This window comes from Macrotis lagotis, chromosome X (assembly GCF_037893015.1).
Source record: "Macrotis lagotis isolate mMagLag1 chromosome X, bilby.v1.9.chrom.fasta, whole genome shotgun sequence".
In the NCBI taxonomy this organism is placed as follows: domain Eukaryota; kingdom Metazoa; phylum Chordata; class Mammalia; order Peramelemorphia; family Peramelidae; genus Macrotis; species Macrotis lagotis.
Genome location: NC_133666.1, coordinates 293783841 through 293797526, shown reverse-complemented (window position 1 = coordinate 293797526; position 13686 = coordinate 293783841). Strand labels below are relative to the sequence as shown.

Here is a 13686-nt window from a genome sequence, read left to right as displayed (position 1 = left end):
GATAGTTGGGAGAGTGAGAGCACATGAGAATGAGTCATTAACTTGAGAACACAGAGAAGTGGATAGAGAAGGTTATATGAACCAGGCTTATGAATTAAACAAAATACTGCATGCTATCTCATTTCTACCCATGAACTGAGTGTTAAACCTGGAGCAAAACTAGAAAGAGGAACTTGGTGGGACATCCAACTGGGCGTCACAGACTCTGAAAAGTCAAGTTTTTGAAGGCCTATGCAAGAAGATAGCACAGGAAGGTAGATTCTACATACTAGCCACATAGTTCTACAAAGAACAAGAAACAACTGAAAAATATCAGGCTTCCCTTAATGGGAAAAATTAGTTGCAATTATCAGCTGCTAAGTTTGCTTCAGGAAAACCAATGAGAAAAAAAGTTTAACAGGTTAAGAACAGCTTAGATCTCACAGGACCTGGTGATGGAAGTGACTGCCTCTTAATAGGATATCTGGAGCCTAGGATCTGAGCAATCTTCAGCCAATTAAGGAAGGGAGTTTCTTGCCCAGGGAATAAGAAATGAAGGTAGGTCTTCAAATGGGCCAAAAGCCATTGAGATTCAAGATTAAAAGAGGTACTATTTTGCAGGTTAGGCTGGAGTCTATGGAAAAATTCATAGAATCACAGATTTTGAACTAGAAGAGACCACAGGAGTCATCTAGTCCAACCTTTTCAATTTACAATGAGAAAACTGTGATATAAAGAAGCTAAGTATCTTGTCCAAGATCACCCACATATTAAGGGGCAGAACTTGAGATTCAAACCCAGATTATCATATCCTAGAGTCAATGTTTTTTTCACCACACCACCCCTGCAATTCCTTTTTCTTGGCAGATGGGTGACAGAGGGAAGACACAACAAGCCAAGGATCTAACACCTGAAGGCAGTGCTGGGAAGCAGGCTTTAATAGGGCTTATAGCCTTATCAAACTGAAACCTGAGAAGTGACAAAAGCCAAACTCAAATGGTTCTGGGCTAAGAGATTCTAAAGACAAGATTCAAAAGGGAGCAAGTGAATATGAGAATTCGTGGTCAGGAAAGAGTAGAAGAGCTATAAAAAGAAACAGATCAGTTCCTTTATATTTGCCTAAAAATCTGGAATAGCTTTTAAAACATCTAAAACTTAAAAAAAAAATTTCCCTTTATTATTTTAAACTCCTTTATGGATTCACGTGGTGAGCAAAAGTATAAATCCTTAAAGAAAAAAAATCAAAAATTAAAAAGAGGCTCTGTGCTGATTTAAAAAACAGTAGAGAATCAGTAAGTTTTAAAAGGATAATTTACATGGAAAAAGTTAAAACAGGTTAAAACTAGAAAACAAGGGGAAAATTACAACTAAGGAGATATATAACCAAAACAAGACAGAAAATTTCAACAGAAAGGCAAACCATTCAAAAATTCAAAAACTTTTGCCCAAATTAAATTAATATAAATAGAATAAGAAAAACTGTTTAATGGGGGTAAAATATTTTGTTAAAAAAAAAAATCTCCGGTCAACTATGATGGATGAAGCTCCTCTCAGAAGTTCAATGATCAGCAACAATCTTGAGAGACCTGTTATGGGAACTGTCAGCCAAATCTGGGGAAAAAAACTATTAAGTCTGAATGCAGAGTAAATCATATATTTATAACTTATTTTATGTTTTTTCTTCCTTACTCATGTTTTTTTTTCCCCCTTAGTTCTAATTCCTCTATTACAACAAGACTAATATGGAAATACGTTAAACAGGAATGTATATGTACAATTTTTATCAGACTGCTGCCATGGGGAGGAGGGAAGGAAGGGAGGGTGGTAGAAAAATGTGAAACTTATAAATTTGTAAATGGATGAATGCTGAAAACTACCTTTTGCCTGTAATTTAAAAAAAATTAAATTGGAGGGAAAAAAAATAAGATCCATGGTGTTTTATGAGGAATTGACAAAAAAATAGGACCAAAAGTCATGTCCCATTCACTAAATCAAAGTATACTATTTGTTTTCAAAAAAGATGTGCAATTAATGCAAAAAATCAATAATTATAACTTTATAAATGTCCAAACCTCCTATCTTTCATCTTTCTCCTAAATTGTCAAAGATGATAAAACTAAAAATCAGTATTGCCAATGTAGTGGGAAGACAGGTAAATTAAAATACTATTGGAGGAGTTAGGAATTGGACAAGTATGGAAAATAATTTCAAATTGTGAGAGAAAAAAAGACTAACTTGTTCCTACTCTTTGATCCAAGGATCCCATTAAATGGAACAGACCACCAGGAAGTCAAAGATTTAAAGGTAACACATGTACTAAAATATCTCTAGCAGCACTCTTTATGGTAGTAAAAACTGAAAGCAAAGTGAGTACCTTTAAATAAGAATGGCTAAATAGCTTGTGTTATAGAAATATAATGGAATATTATTGTAGTATCCTGAGAAACTCAGAGAAACATGGAATGGCTGGTATGAACTAATAAAGAATGAAGAATGGAGAACTATAAGATTTATACACAGAATGATTAAAATCATCATTCAGATCAATAAACAATTGAAAAGGCAAATAACCCAGATTATTTGTGATGATCAACTTTGGTCTGCCTCAGGATCCTGACAGGGAACTAGGGTGTGCATTATTCTAAATTCTGTCAGCTGCTGTTACTGTATTAAGTCAGTTTTGCTTCTCTGAATACTTTCCAAAATGGATCTTTGTCACAAAGAAGGATTCTACTGGGAGGGGGAGGAAAGATGATTAAATGATTGTCACACAAAAAACAAAAAATCATCAACATAACTTAAGAGGAAAGCAGTGGGGTAAAATAAGTGAAAACTGGCATTCACTCTAGCAAGCCAAATTGGGTGACAAAGAGTTTTTGTGGGTAAGGACTAGAAAGAGTTATAGTAAAATAAGTTCTGTGCTTGCTTATGGAAGGCAGAATCAAGGGTCCATGATATTATAGTTAGACTATAAAGAACACTTTCAATTAACAGTTATTAAGCACATAATGGATACACAGTCCTGACTTTGTATTCCTCTAGTAATCTATTTGTTTTTTGGGAGGTGGGGAGGTTCTTGCAAGATAATGGGGTTAAGTGGCTTGCCCAAGGCCACACAGCTAGGTAATTATTAAGCACCTGAGGTCAAATTTGAACTCAGGCCCTCCTGACTCCAGGGCCTGTGCTCTATCCACTGCGCCTCCTAGCTGCCCCTAGTAATCTATTCTTGATAATGACTAAATGCTTGAAGATTCTATGGAGATTCTATGGAGTATACTGGAAGATCGCCAGGCCTGGAGCCAGAAAACAATCCACCACTCTTGAATCGAGTTTCCCTCCCTATAAACTGTCCAAAGAAGTACCTGTTCTGCTGATTGTACAGGGTTGTCACAATAATCAGACATGTAAAAGGTTCTTGGTAAGTCATGAAACACTTTAAAAAATTTTTGTTAAAACTTTTTTATGTTAATCTTATTTGTCAATATTTTACTTCCCTCTTCCCCACTTAGAGAACCAATCCTTATAACTAAGAATTTTTTAAAAAGAAAAAAACCAGTTCAGTAAAACCAAACAAGAATTTACTCAAAAGGGGCAGCTAGGTGGCGCAGTGGATAGAGCACCAGTCCTGGAGTCAGGAGTGCCTGAGTTCAAATCCACCCTCAGAAGCTTAATAATTACCTAGCTGTGTGGCCTTGTGCAAGCCACTTAACCCCATTTGCCTTGTAAAAACTAAAAAAAAAAAAAAAAGAATTCACTCAAATATCACATTATATGCTGGGACCCACACCTCCACCAGTCCAATTTCCAAAGAGGGAGGTGAATTGTGTCTCTTCTTTGAGGCTAAAATAGAATTATTATAATTTCACAGGATTCAGTTTTAATTTTTGTCATCATTCCATTTATACTATTGTAGTCATAGTGTATAGTTTTCCTGGTTCGATTTATTTTATTTTCATAAAAGATCATATAATTTCCAATTTTTCATGTGTTATAATCAATATTTCTTACTATGCAGTAGCATTTTATTACACTCCTTAATGTAATTTGATTTCCAAAATTATGGACAATTTATTCTATTTCTACATTTTAGCTACTAAAGAAAGTATTGCCATGAACAAAGGTATATGAAACCTTTTTTTTCTTAATCACTAACACTATATGGATAAATACATAACAGAGGGATCTCTTAGTTACCTTACAAAGACTTTCCAACACGGTTAGACTAATTTACAGATCAACCAATAGCATATTAGATTCAAACACTGTAAGAGGTAAAACCACAGAATGATTCTCACTTGCATTTCTTTTATTACCAGTGATTTTGATAGTCTTTCCTAGATTTCTTTATACTTTTCATTTCTTTTGAGAACCATTTGTTAATATTCTTTAATATTTTATGCAACAGGGAATGGCTTTTGGAATTATATATTTATAAAACACTTATACAACTATAAATTATCTATAAAAATTTAAAAATAAACTATTATTATATAGCAAATAGATCTTTAAAGTATACAATTATGTCCTATGTATAATACTCATGAAAAAATAAACTCAATTTCAGTATCATAATAGCAGATAACAAGGCCTAACAGATCAAGTGACAGACTTGGATTGAAATCTCTTCTTAGGCACTTCCTAGCTCTATGAACCTGGGCACATCACTTAAACTCTCTCAGTCTCAGTTTCATAATCTGCAAAACGGAAATAATTAACAGCATCTATATCAAAAGGTTATTGTGAGGATTCGATGATAAAATATTAAGTATTCTGAAAACCTTAATGTGCAACATAAATGTTAGCTATCATTATTGTCAATATACTACACTAAAACATGTCACCATTCTGACAATGAAACATACCTTTCCATCATTGTCAAAAGAATCGAAGAAAATTCCAACACCATTCCAATTATCAGCTGATCCAAACACAGGACCTTCCAAGCCTTGACTTTCCGTATACCAAATTGCCTGTCAATATAGTACAGAAAAATTAGGAGACTAGAAGTATTTACTTAAGTATATTTTAGGTTAAACAAATTTTCATACCAGGCCATCAGCTCCAATTCGTCCTCTTCCAGTGACTCGGAATGTCACCTCAACCTCCCAATTTTCAAATGAAGCTTTTGTCTTTGTCCAGACTGATCCTTTTTGGCTTTTCAAAGATGGAGCTATTCGAATCTGGTCTGAACTAGGTATTGCATCTGAAAAAAAAAATTTAAAGAAAATTTAAGTGATATTTCAGTAATATTTGAATAAAAACTGAAATACATAGATTCTTCTATCTTTTAGAAGTGTTTCAAGATGAACCCTAAAGCTTGAGGTGACGCTGGCAACTTAAATCAGTAACAAGTACAACAATTCAGTTAAAAAATAATCCATATTAAAAAACAAACACATGGGGCAGCTAGGTGGTGCAGTGGATAGAGCACCAGCCCTGGAGTCAGGAGTACCTGAGTTCAAATTCGGTCTCAGACACTTAATAATTACCTAGCTGTGTGGCCTTGGGCAAGCCACTTAACCCCATTTGCCTTGCAAAATACTTAAAAAAAAAAAAAAAACAAATGCAAACATTGCAAAAATTTAATACTCCTTAAACAATGAAATCACATGTAATCAAATTAAACCCAATCCAACAAATATTTATAAAGCATCTACTTTATGCAAAGCACTATTTTAGGTGTTGGGTATACAAAATGTTTTTTTTTTTTATTATCCCTGCCCTCAAACAGCTTGTATTCATTTTACTGCAGGGTGGTGGTGGAGTAGAGGCAGAGATACAACATGTACACAGGTAAATATATTTAAGAAAATTTAAGGAGGGAAAGAACATTAACAAATAGACGAGAATCAGGAAAGAGTCCATCTCTTCCCTCCAAGAGATGGAACATGTGCTGAATCTTAAAAGAAGCCATAGCTTAGAAGGACACAGTTCAAATATCGTGGAGCTGCAGTAAGGATCACACAGGACTTAGCAGCAACTACACTGGAAGCTCGCAGGGCTTGGAATATAATATACCGGAAGGCAAAAGAGCTTAGAATGCAGCCAAGAATGAACTACCCAGCAAGGCTGAATGTCCTCTTCCAGAAAAAAAGATGGGCTTTCAATGAACCAAGGGAATTTCAAATGTTCCTGTTGGAATGGCCAGAGCTGAACCGAAGGTTTGATCTTCAGATACCAGACTCAGGTGAAGCATGGAGATTGGAGAAGGGGAAAATATGAGGGACTTAATGATGAGGAACTGCATGTATTCCTGCATAGAAAAATGACACTGATAATACTCATATTAACCTTCTCAGTTAATAGAGCAATTAGAGGGGAGCTTTTATAGATGAAACACAGGAGAAAGCTGAATTTGAAGTTAAAATATGGTATAAAAATGGAGTCAATAGAAAAGAGGGAAATGCAATGGGAGAAAGAAAAAGGAGAGGGGGAATAGGCCAAGATAATTTCATATAATAAGATTTTTCTTTATTACAATGAGCTTTTGCAATGATATGGAAGGGGGGAAGGCAAGGGGGAATGAGGGAATCTTCACTCTCATCAGAGATGGCTAGGAGAGGAAACAGCATATATACTCAATGAGGTATAGGCATCTGGAGTAAGGGGGGGGGGGAGCAGGGGGAAGAGGAGAGGGTGGACCATGGGGGGACAGTGGTCAGATATAACACATTTTCTTTTTTACTTCTTGCAAGGGGCTGGGATTGGAAGGCCTGTCCAGGACCATAAGGCCAGGTGGATGCTGAGCCTAAGGGATGGTATGGGGGCTCGGGGTCTCTTGGCCCCAGGACCAGGGATCTGTCTGCTGCACCACTCAGCTACCCTACAGCAGAATCAGAGTGAAAGGAGAGAGAAAATATAGTACATGGTAGTGGAGAAATATGAAAGGAGGGAGTTGCGATCAGCAATGGCATCAGTGGAAAAACATGGAAGTAACTTTTGCCATGGACTTATCATAAAGAATGTGATCTACCCACGACAGAGTTGTTGGAGTTGGAACAAAGACTCAAGTACATTTATTATTATTATTTTTTTTGGGGGGGTGCAGGGCAAATGGGGCTGGGTGGCCTGCCTGGGGCCGCATAGCAGGGTGATCATTGGGTGTCTGAGACTGGATTTGGACCCAGGTGCTCCTGGCTCAAGGGCCAATGCTCTGTCCATCACCCAGCCACCCCTACTAGTATTATTATTATTATTATTATTATTATTATTATTATTATTATTATTTTATTTTATTTGGGGTCTTTTTTTGGGGGGGGGTTTGCAGGGCAGTGGGGTTTGGGTGGCTTGCATGTCACATGGCTGGGCAATTGTTGGGTGTCCAGGGCCGGATTTGGGCTCGGGTGCTCATGGCTCCAGGGCTGGTGCTCCGTCCATTGCGCCACCTGGCCATACCTACAATTGTTACTATTATTTTTTTTAACTTTAATGTTTTTCTCTCCCCTTTACTTTATCGCTCAACCAAGTGTATATTTACGGGGGGGGGTACTTCATTTGCTCTTAAACAAGAGTATTTTATTAATGTAAAAAAATTATTTGTACAAAATGAGAATAAATATTAAAAAAAAGGAAAAAAGAAGCTTTGGCTTTTAAGAAGGGAAGCAGTAAAGAGAGCATTCTAGGGATGTAGGCTAGTTAGAAAACTTGTGGTAAGTCAGGGAGGCAGGAATTCTGGGAGCAGCAAGTAAGCCAGTATGCAGCATACATTAAACCATAAGTCAACAAATGCAATAAGTATCTATAATGTGCTAGGCAAGGTGCTAAGTGCTTGATATACCAAAAAAAAGCAGAAACACAGACTTCATCATTAAAGCTCATATTCTAATGGAAGAGACAACATGTAAATGACTATATAAGTAGAGGATATATATATATATATATATATATATATATATATATATATATATATATATATATATATATATATCAAGTAGAATAAAGGTAATCTCAGAAGGAAGGCACTAGCAGCGAGAATAATCTAGAAAGGCTTCCTGCCAAAGCTGAGACAAGCTTCCTGAAGGAAGTCAGGAAGCAGAGATGAGAAGAGAGAGGATTCCAGGCATGGGGGGGCAGCTAGAGGCAAAGTCAAGAGTCAGAGAAGCAGGTTCGAAGGACAACACATAGAACAGTGGATTGGATCATTACAACATGGGGAATGGAATAAAATATAAGAACATAGATATGGAAGGTAGGAAGGGACCAAGATGTAAAGGACTCTAAATGCTTTAAAGGGCATTTCATACTTGATTCTAGAGGTTAACTAAGAGCCTCTGGAGTTTACTGAATAAGGGAGTGACAATGTCAGATAGAAACCACTTTGGCAGTTAAATGGAGAATGGACTGGAGTGGAAAGAGGCTTCAGGCAAGGAGCTCCACAGAAGGCTAATGCAACACAGAAGGTGATGACAGCCTGCCCCAAGGTAGTGACTGTAAACAGGGACAAAACTTTGCAACAGACTAATTATGTGAATGATGTGAAACAAGCCTAGAAAGAAAGGCTGCTGGAACTAGACCATGAGGGGAATTAAATCCTCAACTATTATATTCATCTTAGAGGTGATAGGGAGACCAGGGAGCTTGAGCAGGGGAGTAACATGGTTAAACTTGTTCATGAAGACCTATGATTAAAGAAAGTTACAATTATATATTTAAAATTCTTTTTTTTTTTTTAGGTTTTGCAAGGCAAATAGGGTTAAGTGGCTTGCCCAAGGCCACACTGCTAGGTAATTATTAAGTGTCTGAGACCGGATTTGAACCCAGGTACTACTGACTCCAGGGCCAGTGCTTTATCCACTGCGCCACCTAGCCGCCCCTATATTTAAAATTCTTAATGAGAAACAATAAAAGATGATGACTGAAAAGGAAAACTTTTTGGAGTTAGGTTCTTTGAACATGAGTTATATTTAATAATATCCTTTGAACATCTCAAAAGGTCTTTGTATACTACTCCCAAAAGAAGGAAAAGAGCATTATTCCTTTCTTTCTCCCAAGTTCAAATAGGGAAGTATTGTGCTGTCTGGAAAAGAACACCGGTTGGAAGTTGAGATTCTATCACTAATTATATGACTTCAAACAAGTCATAACCTCTCTTATCTCTAACATTAACATATTAGAATAAATGATCTCTCTGTGGTTCCTTCTGGCATTAAATTCCATGATTTGATCTATCTGGGCACATGTAACAGTCCAAGCCAAAAACTACTACTATGGAGTAAACACAGTTGTGAATACTAAGGCAGAGAAAAGTTCAGACACTTAGACAAGGTTGGATACTCTTCATTGTTACCATTGCCTCCAATGAACTTACTGACACAAAGCACTATGTTGAGAACTTAATCAAACAGGTTTTGCCTCCTACACTGGTGGATTAATAAGTACACAAAAGAAAAATAAAATTTTAAATAGAAATTTAGTAACACATACAGCATGTACTTTTAAAACTTATAATAATGCATCTTCAAATTTTACTCATCCACTTTCCCAACTCTCACAAGTGTTCTTAAAAGTAAAAAGAGAAAAAGGGGTTTAGAGATTTAATTAGACTGAAAAGAAAGTAAACCAGTACCTTTCATTCTAACAGTCTATGTACGTTTATAAGTTAATAAGGCTGACACTCATAAATGTGATTACCAGAATTAGAATGTTTGGGACTGAAATCCAAAATATTCTATACTTATATTGCCTTTCCTCAGTTTCCCTGTGTACTCCTCTATCCTCTATCACCTACCAAGCTCAACTTAATAAAATCCTCTTTATCTTTCAAAACTTAGTTCATAGGCCAAGAAAGCTCTCCTTATTACCCACTGTCATTCTAATAATAACTTTTTTCCTTTGGAGAGCTTAGACCATATTTCTTTCTCTCTCTCTCTCTTCTCTCTCTCTCTCTCTCTCTCTCTCTCTCACACACACACACACACACACACACACGTGCGTGCGTGCATGCCATGCAGGGTCGAGGATGAGGAGTACTTTGGAACTCTTAATTTCATCATTGTAAATTCTTCCCAGTTTGGAATCTCCTTCCACCAATGCAAATCAATCACTGATTTATAACTGATTGTCTTGGAAAACTGTCTAGAACATTGACAAGTGACTTGACCAAGGTCACAAGGTTTTCATGATTTGGGGGAAAGATTTGAATCTAGGTCTTTCCTTCTTCAACAAGGAGTATACCATTAATAAATCACAGGGAAATTGAGAGGAAATGCAATATAAGTATGGAATATTTTGGATTCTAGTCCCAAACATTCTAATCTAGTAATCACATTTATGAATGTCAACCTTATTAGTTCACAAACATACACAGACTGTTAGTGTGAAAGGTAGAAGTTTACTTTCTTTGTAGTATAGTATATAAATTTAAATCTCTAAACCCCCTCTTTTTCACTTTAAAGAACACTGAGAATTGGAAAGTGGATGAGTAAAAGAGGCATATTGCCTCTCCTTAGAACATTCCCTTATATATTAGTTATTTATCAACAGAGTATTAGTGGTCTAATTAATCTTAACCTCCATAAGCAGAGGAAATTGCTTCACTTAACTGTTGTATCTACTCCAGTGCTGACAGTGTAAAACACTTAATAAATATTTATGGAATTGCACTGATTATCATATCTCAAGTTTATCCAATGAGCTGAAATTCAGAAAGTCACATCAACTGAACAATCTGTGACTGCTTAGTTTCAGCTGATTACAGGGAAATTAATGAAGCCAAGTTCATGGATTCTGTGTGTATGCTGGTTACCCTTGCTTCATTAAAGAAAACAAACCATACCCCTAAACTTGGTCATTCATTCAACAAATAATGATTGTCTACATGCTGATCTGAAGGGACATAGATCTCCCCTTCATAATGCTAGTGGTTAAAATGCAACAGAAGGGTTCTGCTTGCAGGTACTCTTCCTATACTTGCTCAACTCAAAAGTCAACGGCATTAAAGTGGTATACAAATCTATAAATGAAAGTTTATATGGTAAGCTTACACCATTCAGTGTTTAATTATTTATAATTAAGCAATTAAGATGACCAGAGTTCAATCTACAATAAATGCTTTAGTGAATTTAATGCATAATGTGTTCAGGACTGACACATCAGTTACCAGTGGCCCATTACCACTAAAATCTGAAGAACTTTTTTCTTTTTACATGAGAAAATGCTTTTAAAGAATGTCACCTTCAGAAATAAAGATTCCAAACATATATTTTGTAAAGGAGCAGAAGATCAAATGAAAAACTGAAGATATAAAATTAGCATGAATTGGCAACCAGGTAGAGTGAAAAGAATACTGGTTCTGTTGTCAGAGAATCCTACCTTTAAAAATGACTGGGGGTGGGGAGTGGTAGTGGTGCTGAGTTTTCTCATCTGTTAAACGAGGGGGTAGTCCTATAGTCCTAGAGGGTCTGAGATCACAAACCAGGTCTAAATTTCTGATCCTACGAATCCTTACAGACATAAGACTTCAAAAAAAATCTAAAAACATTCTTTTTCTTCTCCTCACCTCTTCTAAACAGTATAAAGTTACAAGCTTTACAACACAAGAAAGGAAACTTGTCTTTATCTCTCTCTGCCCCTTAAAGGAGCCACGAACTGAACGAAGGTGGATTTTCAGAAATCAGTTCTGACACCAAGAATTCACTAAATATTAAAATTAAAACAAGTCATCTCAAAGGTGTGGTGGACACAACTCATAAATAAGTTAAAGCTTAAAAGAATCCTAGAGATCAAAGACTGTTTTCCACCTTAATTTTCTTTTTTTTAGGTTTTTGCAAGGCAGTGGGGTTAAGTGGCTTGGCCAAGGCCACTCGGCCGGTGTCCGGGGTCCCATCTGAGCTCGGGGCCACCCTTGATTCTTCCTATCACCCGGCCCGACAAGGCTTCTCATCACACAAGCAACCAGCCTGCCTATGTTCGATGCCTACCCGCCCTGTGCCAGGCACGAGGGCCTCGGGGGCTTTGGTCAGATGGCAGCAGTCTAGAGCTCCGTGACCTAACTGAAGCCGCGGAGCCTTCGGGAAGCTTCTACCCTCGGTGGGGCAGGGGAGGAACCCCGAGCGCGGGGCCACAGACCGGCGTGGCCCGGAGCCTGGCAGCGGGGGCGGGGCAAGGAGGCCGGCGGCGACGTGTTCGGAAGGGGCGCCCCGGGCCAGGGCCGCCATCCGGGCCCGCCCCGCCCTCGGCCGCCCGGAGCCCCCCGGGGCCCCCCGGAGCCCCCCGGGAGCGCGCTGGTGCCGTGAGGACGGGCCGGGCCGGCCGGCGCCCCCGCCTCCGGGGCACAGACGTGGCGGGACGGGAACCTGATGCAGCCAGCCCAAGGTTCCGAGGTCCCCTCCCCCCGGCCCCGGCCCCGGCCCCCGCCCCGGCCCGCACTCACTCCCCGCGTGGGCCCAGAAGGGCACGGTCCCGTCGCTCTGCACCAGGTGCGGCCCCTTGAAGCTGTACTTGTACTCGAACCGGCGGTGCGGCTGCGGGGCGGGGGGCGCGGCGGGAGCCCCGTCACCCGGCGCGGGGGGCCCGCCCGGCCCCTGGCCGTGCGACAGGCGGCTCAGGGACAGCAGCAGCGCGCAGAGGAGCGGCCCGGCGCCGGCCCCGGGACCCCCGCTCCTGGACCCCGCCATCTTGGATTCTGGGAGCAGGCGGCCCGCCGGCGGAGGGAACGAAACGCCGAGCGAACGGCCAACAGGGCGCCCGCTGATTGGTGGAGCCGCCGGGAGCCCCGCCCCCGGCCCCGCCCCCTCCGGCAGCGGCGTGTCTGGAGCGCTGGGGGTGGGGCGGGGCGGGGCGGGGCGGGGGCGGGGCCGGGAGAGCGCTCGGCCCTCTGCCTGGGGGCAGGATCCCTTGAACTTGTGCCCCCCGCGGCCTGATGGCACGTTCCCGACCTCTGCCCTCTCTCTCGTACCCTCCCCCACTCTCACTCTCTCTCTCTCTCTCTCTCTCTCTCTCTCTCTCCTCTCTCTCTCTCTCTCTCTGTCTCTCTCTCTCTGTCTCTGTCTCTGTGTGTCTCTCTTTCTCTCTCTGTCTTTCTCTCTCTGCCCCAATTTCTCTTTCTGTCTCCCTCTCTGTCTCTGTCTCTGTCTGTCTGTCTCTCTGTCTCTGTCTCTCTCTGTCTCTCTCTGTTTCTGTCTCTCTGTCTCTGTCTCTCTCTGTCTCTCTGTTTCTGTCTCTCTGTCTCTGTCCCTCTCTGTCTCTGTCTGTCTGTCTCTCTGTCTCTGTCTCTCTCTCTGTCTCTCTGTCTCTGTCTCTCTCTCTGTCTCTGTCTCTGTTTCTGTCTCTCTGTCTCTGTCTCTGTCTGTCTGTCTCTGTCTCTGTCTGTCTCTGTCTCTGTTTCTGTCTCTCTGTCTCTGTCTCTCTGTCTCTTTCTCTGTGTGTCTCTCTTTCTCTCTGTCGCTGTCTCTGTGTGTCTCTCTTTCTCTCTGTCTTTGTCCCTGTCTCTCTCTCTGTGTCTGTCTGTCTTTCTCTCTCTGTCTCTCTCTGTCTCCCCCATTTCTCTCTCTCTGTCTCCCTCTCTCCCTTTCTGTCTGTGTGTGTCTCTGTCTCTGTCTCTCTCTCTCTGTCTTTCTCCCCATTTCTCTTTCTCTCTGTCTACCTCTCTCTCTGTCTCTCTGTCTCTATGTGTGTCTCCCTCTCTGTGTGTCTCTCTCTCTGTCTTTCTCCCCCATTTCTCTTTCTCTCTGTCTCTCTCTCTCCTTTTCTCTCTCTCCATCTCCTCTC

At 40.2% G+C, this 13686-nt stretch overlaps 1 protein-coding gene across 1 annotated transcript in view; it reads right to left on the bottom strand.

The window, feature by feature from the left end:
• LMAN1 (lectin, mannose binding 1) overlaps window positions 1–12608 on the bottom strand; it is a 44568-nt gene extending 31960 nt beyond the window's left edge. Inside the window, exons 1-3 of the mRNA XM_074208516.1 lie at window positions 12350–12608; window positions 5028–5182; window positions 4842–4949 (exon numbers count right to left, since the gene is read on the bottom strand). Of these exons, the coding sequence (XP_074064617.1) occupies window positions 4842–4949; window positions 5028–5182; window positions 12350–12593 (507 nt within the window). The 5' untranslated portion in view covers window positions 12594–12608. The remainder of the gene's footprint in view (window positions 1–4841; window positions 4950–5027; window positions 5183–12349) is intronic.
• Between the last annotated feature and the right edge of the window lie 1078 nt (window positions 12609–13686).